Source organism: Cupressus sempervirens, chromosome 10, assembly GCF_028749045.1.
Source record: "Cupressus sempervirens isolate cs-2001-9-10 chromosome 10, ASM2874904v1, whole genome shotgun sequence".
NCBI lineage: Eukaryota > Viridiplantae > Streptophyta > Pinopsida > Cupressales > Cupressaceae > Cupressus > Cupressus sempervirens.
The window spans coordinates 276,067,750-276,090,156 of record NC_143127.1 but is presented as its reverse complement, the minus strand read 5'-3'; the positions used below and the strand labels follow the sequence as shown (position 1 = coordinate 276,090,156).

The window sequence follows — 22,407 nt, the reverse complement described above, 5'->3', positions numbered from 1 at the left end:
AGTAGGGAAATAAATGGTAACTGCTCCACCTATCTGACCCTGGATTACCTAATGTCTCTACAAAATTTAACTTTATGCAGAGACTAAGGTACAGTCTTATGCTAATTATTAATGGTTACTTCATTAATGGTGGTTTCCCACTACGTCTTTTACCAAAAGCAACCTTGGAAAATTCCCTGCAATTAAATCCTAGCATGCAAATCTCCTTTTCAAGCTTATTTGTCGGTTTCTGAAATAAAGAATTTAAGCCTTTTAGTTTTATAGACCATGAATAAAATATGATCAAGCATATGCATCTATTGGAGCTTACTGTTCAGTTTCTATAATTTATGGTATGCATCTGTCTTAAAGCTGTATCTCTTTGATGCTGAAATTATAATCATCAGTGGGACAATCTCAAACCCAACTTAGCTGAGGAGTGAAGACACATGAAAAACAATTTTACTCTTGTTGGTAAACAGATTTGTCACAGCAGATTCATCTCCAAAACTGACCCTGTTTGCCCGAAGAGTAGTGACCATCTTGCTAACAGTTACAGAGATTGTTGAAACCACAACTTTCTTGAGCATTTGAAAGGGGCAGCTCTGTAGATGACAAATGATTTCCATATAGACAAAAAATATTACCAATTTGAGATGAGAAAAATTAGCAGATAACTTGGAAGTACATCTCGAACATATGAGCTAAATGCATGCTTTTGTTATGTACATGAGATTATACAATCTCAGAAACCCTTTGGTACAAAGTGCAAACACAAAAGTCATCAAAATGTTTCTCTAGAAATTTATTCAGAGTTTTTCCTTTGTAAGAGTCTCCTCTACATTACAAATTGTCTTGTATTCATAGGCTTACAGAATAACTAATTTGTAACTATGTAGAATAACTACTTAGGTAACTACTTAGGATAACCACCCAGGTAAGCACTTAGCATAATTATGCAAGTGACTAGTAAACAAGTAATTGGTAAAAACTTTGTTATATTAACAAATGATCAAATAGATCATTATAAAGAATTTACAATAGGTATATCATCGAAAGTTTTTAATAAGAAACTGAAGAAGATTGTAGAAACAATGTTATGTACCTAATTTACACAATATACAAAATATGACCATTAAAGTAATATAATAATATACTAGTCCCTACCTTAATGGTTAATTTGTCAACAACACCAAGTTGTACCCTGAATTTAGCAAACTTATCTGGACCAAGAGGCTTGGTGAGAATGTTTGCATTCTGATTCATAGTTGGAATATACAGCAACTGAACTGTTTGTTTATAACCAACTGCCGAGTGTAATGACAATGATCGTCTACATGTTTGGTTCTTTCTTTAAAGACAAGATTCTTGACAAGTTTGAGAACTCCTTGATTATTAGAGATAAATGCATATCCATAAGCATCTGACAAAGCCAAACTACCTCACTAGTTGCCTTAACAACTCCTCGATACTCTTCTTCTATAGATGAGAGTGAGACTGCATGTTGCTTTTTACTAGTCCAGGTGACTGCACCATATCCCAAACTGAACACATATCTAAAAGTTGACGTCTTATCATCAACTGAACTTGTCCAGTCTGAATTTGTGAACCGATTGAGTCTGGAATCGTGATTTCTAGTGCAAAGAAGTGCATAATCAGAGGTGCCCCTCACATAAAGCAGTACACGCTTCGCTGCTACCCAATGATCAACCTCGGGTGCTGTCATGAAGCAAGAAATGTAGCTCACTGCAAAACTGAAATCAGGTCTTGTAGTAGTGAGATAGATGAGACTTCCCAATAGTTGCCTGTAAGTGGTTTCATCAACAAGAGAATCAAACTTGGCTAACAACTTCAATCCTTTATCCATAAGCATGGAAGCAGTTTCAGAACTTTCAAAACCTGTAAAGAAAGTTCTTGGCACATTTAGACTGAGAAATAAAGATGCAACCACTAGTCTGCCAAGCCTCAACTCCTAGACAATAATGGAGAAGCCTCAAATCTTTCATATTAAAATCCTTGGACCAGTTTTGTTTGATTTCTGCAATCAAATGTGTTGAATTGTTGGTAATGATCAAGTCATCCACATAGACAACAAGAAAGAGAACATCATCACTAGAGCATTTTATATATAGATTACTGTTAGAAGGGCAATGCTGAAAACTGTGAACTAATAAATCTTGATGTACCACGCCCGAGGGCCTATTTGGATCCATGGAGTGCTTTCTTGAGTAGACATACTTGGTGGTCTTTGTCGATGACAACCTTAAAAATAGGAGGTTGCATCATGTAGTCTTCTTCCTGCAACTTGTTATTGAGGAATGCACTCTTAAATCCATCTAATGGACTTTCCATCCAAACTGAGTTGCAGTGGCGGGAAGGCAAATTGTACTCATCTTGGAAGTAGGACAAAAGTCTCCATATAGTCAATGCCCTCTTGCTGTGTAAACTCTTGAGCAACTAATCTGGCCTTGTATTTATCTAAGGTACCATTTGTATGATACTTGATCTTACGCACCCATTTGCAGCTAATGGGCTTCTTCCTTGGAGGAAGCATAGAGAGAACCCCGGTGTAGTTCTTCATAAGACTGGTATTTTGCATCCATAGCATTGTCCCACTCTAGATCCTTTTTGCCTCTTTAAATGTTTGGGGCTCATAAATACTATGATGGTTGACCATGAGAGCAAAGTAAAGTGTATTTGGCTGTTTGCCCTTATTTCTAGTAGATCTATTCTCAATGAGCTCATTAGGACGAAGAACACTAATGGTCTTAACCTACTATTTAGGTTGGAGAGTAGATGTACCAACATTAGATGGAGGAGGAATAATTGGAGTTGGAAGAGGATTAGGAACAAGTGGAAGATTAGCATCATTCAGAGGAAATTAAGGTAGTGCATTATTAAATAGAGAATTTGCATCATCCCTACCATTCGGTGAACCCAATGGAAGACAAAAACCCAATTTAAAAGCCTTCAAAGGTTGATCTTTAGAATTCGACTCAGACAAGGAAAGCTGAAATGGTCCTCGTTATTCATTAAAGACAACATTATGAGTGAAGATAAGATGATAAGTGTCTATATTAGTTGGTAAGCCTTATCGTTGTCATTGTGTCCTTTAGACATAAGCTTTTGACTCTTGGAATCCAACTTGGAGTGCTGGGCATCTGGAATCCATACATATGCTAGGTTTGTGACCAATCTAGGCATCCTCAGGAATTGCATGTGTGGGAAATCGATTAAGGAGATAGACCACAATAAACACCACTTTTGCCCAATATTACTTAGGAACATTTTTGTATTCCATCATAGACTTGGCCATTTCTGTAATAGTGGAGTTGTGATGTTCTATGTCATTTTGTTGAGGGTTGTATGGTGTGTTTAACTGACGTTTGATGCCGTGCATGTCACAGAAAGTGGAGAAAGTAGCAGAACCCCCCCCCCCTCCAATTACTATTAGACCTAAGAGATATAATAGAACAATCAAATTATTTTTCTACTAAGGCCTTAAATTTTTGAAATACAATAAACACATCTGATTTCTGTCTAAGAAAGTACACTCACATTTTACTACTAAAATCATCAACAGAAAGTAAGAAATACCTTTACCCAATAACAAAAGGAGTGTTCATTGGACCACATACATCAACGTGGACCAACTGTAGTACCTTGGAGGCTCGTCATGAGTCACCATCCTTAAACGATGTCTTGTACTGCTTTCCATCCTGTCAAGTTCCACAATACTAAATCATCTCGATTAAGATGAGCAAGATAGTGAATGTTCAGGTAGCCATAGACTGCTGATAGAAGATGATTTTTTTGTGAAGACATGCTCAAGAGAATCACCTCTATCCACAAGTTTGTATAGATTGTGATCGTCAATGCTAACAACTACAGTAGTACGTGTCGCACGATCAACAATTGAACACTCGCATGTATTGAATAACACATCAAGCTAAGAAGAATACTGCATGATTTGACTCATTGGAAGTAGGTTAAGCTCCATGCCAAGAACATAGTATATATTGAGGAAAATAAGATTCCTCCCACCAATCTGTATCTAGATGCTACCCTTTCCAACAATAATAGACTCTTCACCTCCTCCAAATATAATTGAATTAGTAAAGGGAGAAAGTTTTGTAAACCAATCACACCTGTGAGTGAAATGTTGAGAAGCACTAGAATCTATATGCCAACTAGAAGATTTCACACGGTTTGTAGGATTTTTAGCCATGAAGGTGTTACTCTTTCTCCTTTGTGTGCTCAACAACATTGGTTTTAGGATGATACCCTCCTTGCTTTTGTTGTTCGGAAGCCAATTGATTGCGACAATCCTTGAGCAAATGGTCATATTTGTGACAACAGTGACAATATTCTTCTTATTCGAACCGTCCTGAGATTGATAGGGGCCCTTCTGCTTAGATGACTACAATTGCTAAGATTTTCCATATCCTTATGAAAGAATTTAGTTGCAAAGGCTTGCTCTGAGGAGGAGGAGGTGGCATTGCTACCAAACTATTGTTTTCAATGATCCTACTACAGAAGTCTGGTGTACAACTCTGGAAATTTCAGATCGACATTAGTGGAAGTAATGTTGAGACTCTCTATAAAGTGCTCATAAGATTTAGGTAGACTCTTCAAGGTGATGACTACCATATCTTCTTCCTCCATTTTCCAACCAATAGCTTTGAGTTGATGCTTGTGTAAGAGTCGTGTAAGGACATGCATTCATTAATCATGATGGAAAACAATCGGTTCTTTAGACAGAATGTTCTACTCTTGTCAGATGTCTCATGCAACTCCTATAGATGTTGTTAGATGTCAGTTGCTGACTTGCTAGAAGGAATTTGGAGCAACTGATCATTTGTGACAAAGTGTTAAGTTTGTAGTTACAGTTAGATTGATATGATCATGAGATTCATTATTGATGGTAAATCATCATTAGATAAATATTCTTTTATATATATTATAATATTATATAATATATGTACACATATGTTATATAATATATATATAATAATTTATATATTATTCATATGACTATTTATATTATTAATATACTAACTAATGATGATTAACTATAGAGACATGTCTCCTCTCATATTTATGTGTCCTCAAATCTGCATTTGAAAAACATCAATAACAATGACCATGCTATTTACATTTGCAAAAGACGACCATGTTGCTTAACATGGTATTAAAGCCAGGTTGTGAATGTAAGGAAATAAAACAATAAGAAGTAAAACTAAAGACAGGGCATTGAATGAATGAATAATTATATGCTGAAGTGTCATTGATATTAATAAGGTTTTGATAAGGTTAAAAGCCATCTGCAATAGCAAGTAATGATGTGCGAATGATGAAACAAACATGATGATGAGTGGAGAGTAATATTAATCTCACCATATATATAGTCTACGCAAGGATACAATGTATGCTTCATCCACGGTTGGAAACATGTGCTTCACAGTATCAAGTGTAGATGTGGAAACTCTCAAATCTATCTACCCTTGATGCTTGGTGACGTTGCTTCAGGAAAGTCTTCTAATATTATTAGTGGCTATGAGTACAATCTATATGATATAGAGGCAACCCTTATTTAGTATTTGACACATGTATTCTATCGATATGATGTTGGTTGTTTGGATATCTTTCAAACATCATTGAGGTTAACCTGAGGCATCCTTAGATTTGTAATTGGAATTACACCAATGATAATAACTATATTGCAATCATATAAATTGCAGTAAATATTGGCATATATCATGGCTTCTTTCATCAGAACTCACGAGCATGTGTGGAGGCCTCCTTCCAGATCCTTAACATCATTGTGTATACCTTTGTATTCCACAGACCCTCTTTCTTAGTTGATTGTGCAATGCTTCATTATGGCTCATGGGAAACCATCACCATGAAAAGATGTGATTAATGACAAAAGTCAATTGAAGGTATATATAGACAAAGAAGGCAAAAGACTACAGAGGAACGCAATACACATGCAAACTGGTACTGAGTTCAAATATCGTACGAAAGTTTAAGATCAAGCTATATTGTGTAAGTAAGAGATGGAAATTGGAATTTGGAGAATCATGCCCGATGAAATAGCATTGAATATCATTGCAAGATTGGGTCAAAGTATTCCACGACACCTGTTGAAATGTGGGTCATGGAAGGAAGCGAAGATATTTACAATGTCGGCGAACATTCTTATTGCATAGTTTTGGCATCGAACAACATGTTCATTTTGCATCATAGTGCTTGCCATTATATTTGTGGCGAACAGAGCAGACATTTGAAATGCCTCCCTAATAGTGTTTGGTCAAATAGAGTAATAGAGTTCAGTGAAGAGGATTGCATGTACTCCTATATGATCTGTCGACCCATACAATTAGGGATATGCCTTGCATAACTCTAGAGGGGGAGCATTTATCTCATTTTATGTTTTCTGGACAAGGAGTTTACCACAAAGGAAGATTTTATTGGTTGAATGATTTGTCCTCAAAAGGACAGGGAGTATGGGTTGATGTGGAATATAGAGAGCAAAGAAGAAAAGTAGACCTCCAAGAGGTGGTGTCGTGTGGATATATGCTGGCCTAAAGATAGTATCCTTATTTCAGTTAATAACAGTGAATGGACACTAGTGGTTGGTTGATAAGGAATCACTATATATGATGTAAGCAAAAGATTGGTGTGAAAAAATGCAATGGTTGAAATTGATCCCCAACTTGGAAAGAAAATAATGAAACTCAAAGATCATAAATCTTTGCAGGATTATTTTTCCCACAATTACTACCTTTTGAGTGTATGTACGTATGGTGGCCCAAGGGGTGTCATCTAGTATTGTATGGGCTAAAAAAACAATAAAGATAATGTCATGAATGACATGAATCATATTATGTACTCGGATAGAGCCAGACGCACAACAACTACCCTCAGATTAGAACCATTCATATGTCTTATACTATTCAATACCATGAGTATACTTACCAAGTCAGTCAACAAATAAGAAGCATTGATTGGGAGGGAGAGGAGATTAGTCCAATGAACAAGACATGATGGACAATGATCTATATTAAGACAATCATCAAGATAGATAGATGCAAATCTTCTTGTCTTCCAATCAAATCAGAAACTATTCATTCCAGCCAAGAATACAATAATTCACGCTTACACGACTTTTGAATAGAATCATTCATTGTTGAGTCAACACAAGAAAGATTATTAGAGGCTATTGGGAGGCATAATCCCTCACTTCATCTATGTAAATCAGTCAAGGAAATATAATAGATCATACTTCATGCCTTTACAGAACGATGTCAAAATACATTGCAGAGAATTATATCAATAATTAACCATTATCAAGGCCTCATTGTATCCATTAGTATAATTAATAATTAACATATTGATCACTCGTACAATATTGGATGACACCCCTTGGATAATGTTCAAGAATTGTATGGTATAATTGAGATTCAATAACCAATCCGTATTGAGTGTCAAATTCATACCATACATTCGTCTTCTTCGGAAAGACATAATAGATCAACATAATTGTGGTTACATAAGTTGGAAGACTATATTACAAGTAGGAAAATCAAGCACTATGAGTGATTGTAAAACTAAGTCATAACACTTCTTCCATTAAATCAATAAACACTATTGAGATCAATATTGCATGTTCAATAAGAATAAAGAAAATTGGGGAAAGTGTTTTAAATTCCTAAATTGTTACATGAAGGGAAATTATAGTGATACAAAAGGTCTCTTACAATGCACTCATTCATAGACTTCGTCAACAATCTAGGACCAAGGAAACAAATTGACTCTTGTTCAGAATGATGCATTATGATTTGACTCCTGATGAAAACAATTATGATTCTTTGGTGAACAATTACATGGATGAGAATTTGGAGAGTAATGTGACACTTATGAATGAAATCCTCTAAGATATATTAAATAGAAAGAAGTTTTTCACATTTGATGTGATGCAAAAGTAGGAATTTTACATTGTGGGGGGAATAATAAACAATGTTCCATTCCCATTGGTGACAAATGCTTATATGGAGAAACAATGTTCCATTCCTATTGGTTGCCAAATGCTTATATGGATGCATTTTTTGATTTGTTGAAACCTTGATTGAAGCAACTTGTATCAAGGATACACAGATAAGTATTCATTATCTTTGAGTATTATGTTTATCCACCCACTATAGTCTCTCTCTTATTTGTAATTCTATACATACTATAAGAGTTATTTGCCTTGATCTTTTCCTTTATGTGTAGGGATGTTCTTGCAGGAAAAGAAGGTTGGTACCTTACACATGCTACCAAATATTGTGTAGGCTCAATCTTATGACAGTAGCTTCAAAAGATGTCTAAATCTATAACTCATTAGTCATTTGGTGATTCAGCTGGATAAAGTAAGGCTCATGAAGCGAATATCTTTGATGATTGAGATTATGAGAATCCTTTTATATCATGAGGGAGTCTTATACTTCATCAAAGACAACCTTATATAAGGAGCTCAGAAGATTGATATTTAGAGGAAGTCTAAAAATACATGTATGTGACTGCATGATTTTGATAGGCCTACCCCTGTACACATAATGAGGAAATAACGACTTAACACTAGAAAGTTGAAAGATTAATATCAGATTTAGTGGGAGTTAGAGAGGCATCTTTGGGTGAAGAGAGTCTCAAAGGGAGTAACTACAGGACCTGACTTTCCAGGATCATTGTTTAGAGGGAGAAATTCTGAGCTGCAATCTTTTGTGGATGATATCTTCTCTATGTGGAGAAGTTCGGAGATAAATTCTCTGTAATGCATTCTTCTCTATGAGAGAGAAGTCTGAGGTGAAAACCCTTGTTCCACCCTCTAGTAGCAGCTATGGTGGATCCACCCTCTGACTTGGTTCATGGTGGATATCATGTGAGTTACTACATGATGCTGTTGTGATTGTCATGAAAGGTGACGATCTTTCATTGATGTATATATTTAGAGGGGAGCTATTGAAAGGTGACGATCTTATCAATCGCTAGACCTGTTATCATAATAGACGACATTAAGTTGTTGTCCCAGAGTGCTAGAAGTTATGATAATAAACAAAAGGTAACTATTGAAAGGTGACGATCTTCTCAATAGTAGACCTATCTCCTAACACCAAAATGTGTTGGAGCAAGTGTATCATGGTTCTTCGGGCCGGATTTTGTCGGACACCTTGATAACCAACTCATCATGGTTCTTCAGGCCGGATTTTGCCAGACACAATGAAATTAGATTGTTATGGTTCTTTAGGTCGGATCTCGTGGGACACCATAGCATAAATTTATTATAGGCCATACTTAAGGTGGTGTTTAAACTTATATTAAAGTTATAGAAATTGCTTCAATTCCCTCTTTGCTAAAAAGGAAGTGTTGAGAAATTTAGCCTCATTGTGAATCGAAGCCAATTCCATATGTAATATATGTTAATATATATGTGTGTGTTGATGAACTTATGTTGATATCCTTAAATATTCCATTCTAGGAATATCATACTAAGATGATATCTCTTCATATACTCAAGAACATAATATGTTCTATATCAGTCCTTCCTAACTAAGAGGGAGTGTTAATTTTGTCGTTACAATCAGATTCATATGACCACGAGATTCATTATTGATGGTAAATCATCATTAGATAAATATTCTTTTATATATATATAATAATTTATATATTATACATATGATTATTTATATTATTAATATACTAACTAATCATGACTAACTATAGAGACATGTCTCTTCCTCAAATCTACATTTGAAAAACATCAATAACAATGGCCATGCTATTTACATTTGCAAAAGACGATCCATGTTACTTAACACAAAGAGCTTGAGAAGGATAATAACTTCTTGATGTGGTCATCAATCTTGTGCTGATATGCTTGGACAGTGGTATGACGAGTCTCTATTCCCAAAACAATTGTATCAAGGTAGTGATGTTTGAAGATTGTTAGCATGTGCTGCTTCTAGGTGTTAAATTTTTTGCTGTTGAATCTTTAATTACCCTCCAACATTAAGTTGGTCAATAACATTATCTTGTACGTTATCTAATGTACATAAAACAATAAATAAAGAAGAGGCGATAGCATGGACTCTAAAACCCAAATCCCAATGCAAAAAATATAGGCAAATGTAGGTACAAACTTCAAAATTATGAAGTATAATCGACACAGCTTTTGAGAAAATTTTCCAACTAACCCCAGAAATTCCGAAAAAGACCTAGAGATGCCAACAAACCCAGAAGGAATCTGAAATCAGAATAAAATTCCGGCTTGTATGGAATTTGAGGCACAAAAACCGAGGCATCCATAAAACTTTGACGACTTTGTTGAGATGTCAAAAAGCCTACCAAGAATCTGCAATTGGATTTTTAATTTGGCATGGAAAAAGAGAGTTTTGAATGAAATTGTAGCTGTCTGTCTGTAAAAATCTTCAAAAATGACAGAATGCTGCAAAAATGAATGTTTTTGATAGAGACGACCTTGTAGGAGGTTGAAAGTGGGGGAGAAGGTTGTTAGAAGAAGAAATGAACAAATATAAGCTGTCGATTCTTAGATTTGGATCTCGTCCAAAACAAAAGTGGTTGCTGAAAAATGGCGGGGGTCAAAAGCACAGAGAAAAAAAGAAATTTCTGGCTAGTTGTTTCCAGAAGAGAAGACAACAACATCGCACAATAGTGTACAGGAATGACTCGAAGAGGATAGGTGTCAATAGTAGAGGGATAAAAACTTACGCGATTTGTAGACAAAAATGGGTCTTTCAAACAAAAAAATGACCTCCAGGAAAATTTACAGACGCAAAGTCTAGATGGATTGAGCTCATGATTTGCAAAGACGTTGAGAAATGGCCACAAAAAATAAGTGAATAGAGAGCAAGATTTTTAAAAAATTCAACAATTTTTAATGAGCAAATAATTTTGAAGTGATTTTTATTGAAAAGACTTAGCTCTGATACCATATCAGGCAAGTAATTGGTAAAAACTTTGTTATTTTAAAAAATGTTCAAAGGGATCATTATAAAACATTTACAATCGTTACAAAATAGAAAGATTCTAAAGAAATTGAAGCAGATTGTAGAAACAATCTTATCTACCTAATTTACATAGTATACAAAAGATAACCATTAAAGTAATATAATAATATGCTAATAGTGACCAGTTCTAGTAAGTTAGTAACTACTTCAGTGATTACTTCTAATAACTACCTTTTTGGAAACAAGTTAGGATTTACCTAACTTTTACAAGATAAAGCCCAAACTTTAACTTTTAGTTACAATAAGTGACGCGAGTCACTTTTTCAAAAAGGCAACGCCAAACTTATAACTCTCAAGTTAGGATTGTGTTGAACTACTTATCTGTCTTCACTTGCTTCATTTGTCCTCATAAACATCTCATAATCAATTCTATGAATAGATAATCTTTAGGTTCTTCATAAGGATTAAAAAGCTCTTTGTGTGCACTACCAAGTATCTTCGCATATTGAAATATCTTTCTTGTTCTTTCCTTGAAAGCACCACAAACTGCAAGTTAATATGCTAGTACATTGGAGTTTGTATCATGATATGCTGAATTTGTAAGGATATTCTCTGATCACCATAAATCTTCTCACACTTAGACCTTTGAATAGGGAAACCTGGTCCACCTAGATTGCCAAGCTTTCAGTGCCAATAATTTTCTCTGTGCACAATGGTCCAACTCTAATCCATTATATTTTCATAATAGATTTGCAAATCTTATATGGCTTTTACACCTCACTACTACCACAGGACCAATGCAGGATCTGGTAATATTCATATGAGAATGTCTTAGGCTAAGCACTTTCAGCTGGATAATCCTAGGAGGAAGCATGACACCTTCTCTAGGGCCTTGACACTTGCCTTAGATCCTACAGGCCAGTAAGTCTCCAAAGGTGGAGAGAAAATTTGCCATCCTCCACATCCCAGCCTGCCGGCCATGAGAAAAAAAATTCGCTCATGATTCCAAGTAGAAATGGATCCACAAGAACTCACCTCAGTCTAGCAAAACTCAAGGAGACAATCCTCTGTCAAGAACAAAATAAAAATTAGAGGTATATGTCAAGTTTAGATTTTATAAAATTTGAATAGTCAAGTATTTGAGTTTGTGAAGAAAGAAAGCCAGCCTAATGTGTATATGTAAAATTAAGAAATTGAAAATTTTGAATAGCCTAAGTATTTGAGTTTGTGCAGAAGGAAAGCCAGCCTAATGGTATTCTCGACACATAAAAACTTAGCAAAAAACTCAATTATCCTAGACAATGCTCACCAATAGTGTAACAGAGCATAATAGTTTGCATTTAAACCCTATCAGTAAAGCATTTTTCCAGAGTTCAAGCTCATGTGCTTTGCGAACATAGACATGTTTCTAGAATCGTAAAATATTTTAATGGCCTTGCAGAAGTTATTGTTATCCTCTCTATTGCGATTTTTTTTGTCATGGCCGACAGGCTGGGATGTGGAGGATGACAAATTTTCTCTCCACCTTAGCAGACTTACCGGCCTGTAGGATCTAAGGCAAGGCCCTAGGGAAAGTTTCATGCTTCCTCCTAGGATTATCCAGCTGAACGTGCTTAGCCTAAGACATTCTCTTATGATTATTACCAGATCTTGCATTGGTCCTGTGATAGTGGTGGATGATGATGATGCCAATACTTCTTCTTCCTCTTCTTCTTCTGCGCTGACTATTATATAGAAATATAACTATGCAATTTTTCCTTCTTGGTTTTCATCTTTAATCTTCACTGATTTCTACCTTAATACCATTCTATTGTAATTGGATGTGCTTTTCAGTCCCATTGTTTTACTGATATCACTTGTGGCCATCAATATAATTTATTTCACAGCGACTTGTTCTAACATTTTTTATTTGTAAATTTAAACTGAGGCTTTGACCATGTGCAGACTCTTTCCCTGTCACAGTATATGGCAGCTTCTTACCACGGCACATTTTCTACAGATTCCATGCGATATGTGCTTATATTCGATGTATCTTTGTTGCAATTTGTATGGTGCTGTTATGGCCTTCTTTTGATGTCGTGCTAACTGATCAAGTGTCTGCTGTAATTCCCGTTCTCAAGCTCAAATCATCAAAGGTAGGCCATGTATTCTTAGTGTAGGTTTAAAGTGTCACAAGAACTGTTTATTACTTGTAAAAATGCTTTAACCATCAGTGGATGATTGTCTAACAAATTTTCTAGGATCAGTACTTTATTGATCATAAATTATTGCAGGTTATATTCTATTGTCATTTTCCAGATTTATTGCTGGCACAACACACAACTATGTTAAGGAGATTGTATCGTATGCCTATTGATATGCTTGAAGAAGCTTCGACTGGTCTGTCTTTTAGCCTTTTATTCAATTTATTATGTCATGTTTTAATAGCTTTGACCTTTAATAACAGGTAGCTGCTTCTATCTTCTTCATATACTTTATGTGAATAGTTTATCAGTTTGGATATGGTTTACAAACTATGCAGGGATGGCAGATCTTATTTTGGTAAACAGTAAGTTCACTGCATCGGTTTTTGCTAAGACATTCAAATCTCTGCATGCAAAAGGAATCAATCCAAGTGTGCTCTATCCTGCCGTCAATGTGGATCAGTTTGGTCCACCTCGGGCTTACCTGTACTTACTATGCCTCCTTAATGTTGAATAATTTCTTTCAGTTTTACCTGTTTATTAATCAAAACTGACAAGATATGGTGCAGAATAATGCAAATAATATTGAGTATGATAACAATCAAGAACTGGTCCATGTATAAGTTACAACAGAGGTGAACTCCATAAATTTCCTACCTTGCAACACTTGAGAATTAATATGAAGCCAGAATGATCAACTATCTATATTATAGTAATTTTGGATTTGAGAACTCATTTAATATCAGGTGGATCATTGATATGTAGAAAAAATATTGGACTTAAAATGTTTGCTAATTTAGCCAAAAAATGTTGCACAGACTTTGCTGTGAAGTTGTGCCTCAAAAATAATTTATTAGCTCACTTAACTTGATAGACAACCTTTGAGATTATGATTAGTATTCTAGAAAACCACATCCATCTGTATGAATAACATTTTTATTTTTGTCTGAAAAGGTTTGTAATCCTGATTGTTTTTGATTGAAATCTTTTGTTAGGATGATTTACAATCCACATCTATGTGCTTTTGTGTTTTTGAGGCAGATTCATATCCTCCTAGAATTTAAGACTTTTAATGTTATTGTTTTCTGATGTGCCGTTCTAAGTCTATTGTCTAGTTATTGCTTCAACTCAACCTTAGTATATTGTACCATATTCTCTGAACAGTCATAATTTTTTGAAAAAATCTTGAATTTTTACGAGGATTTTTTAATAACTTTGAATTGACCTTACTCCATCCGACATTTTTCTCTTGTAGAATAGTTGAGGTTCGTCTTAATCTCTTCTTCAACAGCTACCCAGCTGATTCAGCTTTCCAATTGAAGAACAAAGAATCTAGAAGCTCAACAATTTTTTTTATTGCATATTCAAATAGACCGACTTTGAACATGAGCACCTTTGTCAAGTGTAAAAGAAAGACTGGCAGGGTTATTTCTGATGCTTGTTTGCAGAAAAAATCAACACCTGCATGTCAAAACCACCTTCACCATTTTTTCCACTTTGTTGTTTAGGAATTAAAATGTCCATATACATATGCTGTCCCCTTGAAGGTCTCAATGAACAACTCCAAACACTAGTCATGATATATATAACCTTTGTGTAATATTTGTGAAGCGGGTCATATGCTTCAGAGGGTTAGATTGCCAAGAAGCACTTTTGACTGACTATCTCCTGATGTAGTTTTCCGTGCATTGCCCACCTAGTAATGGTATACTTTATTGACTTCCAAAATGGATGCAATTCATGCATCGGCTATTCCAAATGTTAAGGCATATCAGAATACAAATTCAGGATCCATAACATCGATGACTCCTTTATCATCTCAATGTTCTTCAAGATCTATATCCTTCTCTTGCTGACAATGCCTGACTGATGAGCTCTATAATGGGCAGCTCTGTCCTTTAGTGGATTTAATATCAAAGTTCGAACTATTAATTTTTAACTTCTTATGTTAGCTCCTCATGCTTTGTTCTCTAAAACCTGCTATTGCATTTGCAATGATTAAAACTGATTTTCCATTTTTCAGTTCTGCAATAGCATTATTGGCTATCAAATTAATGAGGTAGTCCATGCTTTTCTCACCAATTTGAAAATCATTTGATTTCTTCTAGCCAAATTCTCCTGTAAAGGAAATTTGGGATCATTTTAATGAAAAGATTCAGTTGCTTGTATTGCAACAAATTTCTCAGCCAATTGGAAACAATGTATCTTAGACACGTGTATTGAGTTGAATTATTTTCTACTGAACACACCATTCAACCAAAATTGTGTACTGGTGCCAGGAAAGCAACGTTTCTTCAGATTTTCCGCTTTTAGCTTCAAGACATATTCGTGGGCCACGATGCAATTGTTCATTGAGTTGATTAGCTTAGGTCTTTATCACATTTTTTGTTTTCACCCTTTGTGTGAAACCAGTCTAAAAGTAAACCCAAATAAAATTCATGGCATCTAAAGGAGTTAATAGGTTGAGCAACTCATAACTGAACTGTGTATTAAAATGGCGCACTGAGGAGCAGGTTCACACCAAGAAGCAGACTTGCATCACGGAGAGAATCTGAACGATGAACCCCTTCAAGGAGCAGGCACGTATAGGGATAAAGTTACCAACTAGTGGTTTAATATAGGGTTCTGCAGAGTCAGTGGGTTGCAAAGGCACGAACGGTGGGGCAGTGAGGTTGGTAGGGTTTTAGTATTTTACTGATCAATGAACTTAGGGATCGGGTAAATAAAGGATGGTCTGTGTTGAAATAATATATTTGTTCAGATAATGATGGATGATAGTATCAATACAATGAATGATTTGTAGATTATATTCATACACATACATCAATTGATGTACGTTTATATACATTAAATATCAAATTATCATATTGATCTATCACCCATGATAATCTGAATAGTATTTCCAAGTATAACTCTGATTTAATCAATCTGTACTTGATCGATTTGTATTGCCATTTATATGTTAGTGGCGATAATCAACAACCTTAATTACCATTGTGCTAGTACCGATTTGAATCGGTATCAAGGTAACAAATTATATTGGTTATGAAGAGGCATGTCAATGAAAATAATCAGAACTCACCATTCTTGGTTTAGATTTATATCAATATTGAAAATAATAATTCCCTTCATTCTGATTATAATCTGCAAAGGAAACAAATGGTTAGGAAGATTATTATTCAAGAAAATCAAAAGATATACATATTCCAATCTGCCATAAGTCTAATCACTTTAATAGTCTACCTATGATGCTGCCATAAAAACAGGCTTGGAACCCAGAGTACAATGAGTTTTTGAGAATGGGCGCTGGGTAGATAAAACTTGGAAACATTACCAGGCACCACGTCAACACGCCTATTTCAAATTATCACACCCTTGGAAGAAACCACCTTCACATTGTTACCACCACCCAAAGAAAGCCTACTCCCACTAGCTCTGTAGCTCTGCATGGGCAACGCAGGCAATATGCGAACTCTTTGGATAATTGGCACAACACAAACTCTCCCAAAGCAGGATAGCTGAACAAGCCAACCATGGAAATTGAGCAGCCCGAAGGATGATTTGCAACCATCCAATCCAAATCCTGTTGGTAAGCCTGGTTACAACTGTTGCATTTCCATTAAATTTAGATAGGAGCATATCAAGCAGTCTATTGCCAAATATAAAAAATCCAGTATCATCATGAAATGGTTAGGGGTTTTCTAAAATAAAAGGATCTACTTGCGTCACTTCAGGAGAAATGGAATTATGTCTTTGAAATACAAAAACTTCCAAACAACTTCTTCATGGTTGTACTTCCTTCAGTAGATGCAAGAGATTCCATCATCAGACAAGGTAGGAAAAAGTTAAATGGTTTGTTGGTTCTAATGGACAAATGGGAACCAATCAATCCGTGGGAATTTGAGTTGAGTAAAAAAGTGATTTTGGTGAGACTATATGAATTGCTGGTTCAGTATTGGGACAAGGAGGTCATCAAAGACATTTAGTGCGGCTTAGGTGAAATCCAATAGTCAAATGGAATTGTAAGTGATGACAATTGTGGAAATTATGCCAGATTCTGCATCAAGATATTGCCATTTGATCACCTTTCTTGGGATATTGAGTTGCACACAGATTGGGGCTGTTTGAAGCAGAGAGTAATTGTTAAAGCAGTAGAAGCTCCCCCATTGGCCACATCCAAATTTAGCATGACCACCTCTCCACCCAGTAGGGCAAACAAAACTCTAGCTCCATTGGTCACAGAACTGCCCCAAATAAAAGAATCCCTTGATTTAGGGGAAGAAGAACCCCTTGATCTGCCACTCACAAATATGCTTTAGGCAAAGGAAATCCCTTATACTCTGATTGCAATAAGACCCCAGGCAAAGAAATCCCTTGGTCCGATATCCAAAGAGTTTCCCCAGGCCCAAATGAATCTTGGCTCAGAGGATGTCTGCTTAGTGGATCCCTTATCCACCATAATTGAGAAACCCTTGGAGGTGCTTCCTTTCGTAGAAAACTTCCCCCATCTCCCAAAACAACAGCTAACTCCCACTCTTGGGGTGACCAAGGTGGATGAGGCCATTCAATCTCAACCCCTACTGGACAATTCCACTAAGGATTGGTCAAAGAAAGAAGATGACTTGGAAGATTACAACTTTGAAGAAGAGGAGGAATCTGACTTTGAGAAAACCTTGCCCTTAGCAGAGATGGGTATTGAACAAACCAGAGAAAAAAGGAACAAACCTATGATCATAGCTCCCAGAAGGAAAGGACAAATATCTAACAAAGAAAATATGGTCTTGGCTGCTAGTACAAAGGGTTAAAGAAAACTTAGAAAGGGAAAGGAGTATACCCTTTACGAAGAGCCATGAAGCTCATCACATGGAATGCCCCCTAGCAAGTGTTGCTTGATCAATTGCCAACTTGATTAGAGTAATGCATACATAATCTTTCTTTAGGAAACCAAATGGAATTGCAAGGAAGGTCTCAGACAGTTAGGAGTGTGGCCAAAATGGGATGGGTTTCTAGTGGAAGCGTTGGGTGCCTTCTGTGGTATCAGTTTAATTTGGAATCCTCACACCTTTGCTTGTAACTTGATGAAAAAAAGTCAGTTTTGGATGGTGACAAGTTGTAGAATCTCAACACGAACTTGGAATTCCGAGTAATCAACGTCTATGGGATTGCCACTATTTTGGCTAAGAGAATTTTGTGGAAGTCAAGGGTTGGTTGTTCCAAAACCTAGTTAGTCACACACTTCTAGGTGGGGATTTCAATTCCATCCTTGACAACACTTAGAAAAAGGGAGGTATGCAACACACCTCTCGGGTCTAGCAAGACTTCCAAGAGTGGGTCCATGCTTGCAATTTATGCGAGGTGGAGATCAAGAATGATTGATACACTTGGACCAGCAAAAGAACAGGCTTTTACCAGCATTGCAGAGAAGTTAGATCTTTTCTTCCTTTATGGAGATTGGGATGCTACACAGGATTCTTGTGAAGCTGCTATCCTCCCCTATATCGGATCTGGTCCTATTTAGTTCAACTCACCATGAATGAGGTCATTTCAAAGGTAACTCTCCCTTTCCATATTGAAAACATGTAGCTTAAGGATAAATCGTTGGATCCCCTTATCAAGGAATGGTGGAATGAGGTCAGGTGTAAGGACAAACCTAAGATGCTCCGGTTTAAACTAAAACTAATGTAGAAATGGGATACCCAAGAAATGGAACACACAGACAATGATAGATTTCAGACCCATTGCTCTATGCAATACCATTTATAAAGTGGTCACCAAGGTCATCGCAAATAGGTTGAAGAAATTCCTTGAGGAACTCATTTCGGAAGAACAAAGCATATTCTCACTATGATGTTCCCATTCCAATGCTTTATATTTTATTATTTAGGTTTTGACTGCTTCATATTTAGGTTTTTTATGCTGAATTTTGATCTAAAATTTTCTTTGTATTCTTTTTAGTGTAAATATTTCTCTTATATACATTGTGATAAGGAAAAGGTGTGTCTTCTCACTTAATTACTTAATCATATTACTAATATTAAACTTATGTTATTATTTATTAATATTTATCATTATTAATATTAATGTAATATGTATTTTATCTATACTTCAATTTATATATTTTATTATTATTAATTAATTTATTCTATAAAATTATATTTTATTATAATAATATTTAATAATCATTTAATTTAATTTTATGTTTTAACATTATTATTATAATGTACTAGATTATGTGATTTATATTATAGTTATATCATTAGTCATATTTTATTCTTTTATTTATTAATTATTTATTTATATTTTAATCTTTTTGATGGGGATATCATAGTCCTCCCCTCTCAAATTTATTCATAACCTTTCTAAGAGAGTCAACAAATGAAGCATATATTTGGATGCAAGAAAGATACAAGGTATGTATAGAAACACGAAGCATACATGAAGTAGACACATGAATGCATAAAAACACGATAACCCAAGGTAGACACAAAATAGACACATGAATGCATAAAACCACGATGTAGACACATGAATGCATGAAGACACAAAGTAGACACATGAATGCATGAAAACACAAAGCAAGCACGATGTAGACACATAATACATGTAGTCTTGATTAATGCCCTATAGTTCACTATAGGCAAGAAGATGATTTACAAAAATTACGTCTTTGATAGAATCATGTGATCAAAGTGATTATGAGTACATACGTGTACATATATAAGTTTGAAAGGAATCATGATAGTTGTTTTCCAATCCAATTCCATACTAAGCTCAAGAGCGTAGTCTTTGCCTGATTACACTTATTTTCTATCCACTCAAAAGTAATATTGATTATAATGTTCTATAATAGAATTAGTTGTTTATCTTTAATATTCATAGCAACTTCACGAGGATGAAAAGAGTTGATGTTATGTAATGTCCCTGGTAGGATTAGACATAATTTTTAATTTTTAATTTTTCATAAGCAAGAGGCCGAAGCCATATATCAAGAGAAAAATAGTTATACAACCCAACTCAAGGGACACCAAGAGGACAAAGAAGAGCGTTAGTCCACGAGTATTGCCTTTTTTGAATCAAAACCATTAGACGACAGAGTTTAGAACTTTTGGGAAAGATTTCCTAATTCCTTAGCCCATCTGTTTGTGTGACCTAAAATAGCACAGATACACACCCAATAAAACTCTATAATACTTGTTGGGAGATTAGAGAATCCTTAGAAAGACATAAATCTGCTGATGACATTGAGAACCTAAAAAAATAGACAAGAAGGAACCAACAAAGCATAAAATTAAAATTAGAAAGAAACACAAAATAAACATAACAGAGTGATTCAAGATCTTTCAAAGGGAATCGATTATTGAAAAGAGGAAAATAATTTAAAACACTTTTGAGGAAATTGAAAATATGACAAGTTATCATTAAATCTATTATAGATAATAATTACCAAAGGGGGCTTGGTTGTGAAGATTGGTACTTTATTTAATCAATTGGAAGGGATTTATCAATCCCCATATTAGTTAGCTCGTTTGCTCGCTTATTCCCTTCCCAATAAATATGCTTCATTATTATTTTGTTGAAGGATTTGCATAGTTCTAAAGCTTCCGAGAGCTTTGCATCTAGCCTCCAATTAGAAAGAGTTCCTTTCCTAATAGTGTTTATAATTATGGCTGAGTCTTCTTTGATTTCTAACTTATTTATTCCCAAATGTTTGCATAACAAGAGGCCTTCTACTAAAGCAGAAATCTTTGCCTAGTTATTAGTTGCTTCTCCAATGTATCTTGTTACATTGGCAATTTGCTCTGTTTTGTCATTGTGAATGCAACATCCTATGCCAACTTTACCCAGGTTGCCTCTCAACGCTCCATTGAAATTTAGCTTGAACCATCCTTTTTTAGGAATTTTCCATACACATTCTACCCTTGAAGATTTACCTTCATCTATACCCCTTTTCCCAGAAAGGGCGGGATCTTTAACCCAATTCATTGTCCACACATCTTTTCATCCCAATAAGTCATCTTGGCTTGTTTGATGTTAGAATTAAGCAACCTATTATTTGTTAATTCAATAAGTGAAATATCTATTTTGTTAATAAGATCAAATACAAACTAATTGCCAATAACAGTGTAGGCTCAGTGATTGATTAGTATATATCTTATTTATTGAGTGTACTTTTTAATCGCTGATTTCATATTTTCCCCTACAATTTGGTCTGGTCCATATTAATTATTGTTGACTAGAGTATTTTTTTGTCCATTTCCCCTTTTTTCCCGTCTCTATTTGTAACTCTTCTTTCCAATGTTTGTATATAACATATCCTACTTTGCCAATGATTTATTCTCTTGATAATGTTCTCTATTGATTGATATTCTAATCATAAACTTTAGAAATCCTCCTTATACTACTGTTGTTGACATTATTAGCTTTTACATTATAATATTCTTGAACAGGAATATATTTTCTTTAACACCTTATCACTGTATAGTATGCTGAATATTCTGATTCGCTGCTCAACATTTTTGGTGTGCGAGTCTTAACTCTCCTCACTACTATTCTTTTTTCCCTCTAAAGTTATATTGAATGGTGATGTTCTTTCTTTCTTACGTCATGGCCGACAAGCTCCATACACTCAGGTCAGATTGCTCTGTACTACAAGTTGTATCAATTAAAGTAGTACAGATGTCTCTGTTTTATTTGTTAATAAGCGAGTTGTTGTTTTGATGGTGGACAATTTGTTATGTCCAAGTCATCCACACGTGGCTCAAAAATTTCACATTTCCTATCGCCACTTTGACAAAGCATATGATAGTTCAAATGTTTGTTGGTTCGGTATGCAATAGTGGACAAAGCATAAGCTAGTTCCTCAACCAATATTTTTTCCAGAAATATGCTTTCTGCGGTAGTATGTTTTGATCATTAGCAGCATTTTTTTTTGAGTTTGAATCCTTGCCTGCACTCATATATAAAATAGTTTTTGTGCAATTCAAAGTATGTTGCGTATGTGCAGTTTCCCATCTCTTGGTTGTAATCTTGAAGTTATGAATATCTCTTTTATTCATAATGTCCTCATTTTGCAGGATGGCAGGATCATAGCTCTGATACCAATTGTAATGTCCCCATTCCAATGCTTTATATTTAGGTTTTTGATGCTGAATTTTGATCTATAATTTTCTCCGTATTCTTTTTTAGTGTAAATATTTCTCTTGTATACATTGTGATAAGGAAAAGGTGTCTTCTCA

General features: G+C 35.2%; 1 protein-coding gene across 2 annotated transcripts in view; it reads left to right on the top strand.

The window, feature by feature from the left end:
- LOC149533714 (UDP-Glycosyltransferase superfamily protein) overlaps window positions 1-22,407 on the top strand; it is a 77,052-nt gene that overhangs the window by 17,797 nt on the left and 36,848 nt on the right. For both annotated transcript variants that reach the window (XM_089807888.1, XM_089807887.1), the window contains 3 exons: window positions 12,933-13,123; window positions 13,262-13,367; window positions 13,510-13,657. In XM_089807888.1, coding sequence (XP_089664014.1) covers window positions 12,933-13,123; window positions 13,262-13,367; window positions 13,510-13,657 — 445 coding nt within the window. The remainder of the gene's footprint in view (window positions 1-12,932; window positions 13,124-13,261; window positions 13,368-13,509; window positions 13,658-22,407) is intronic.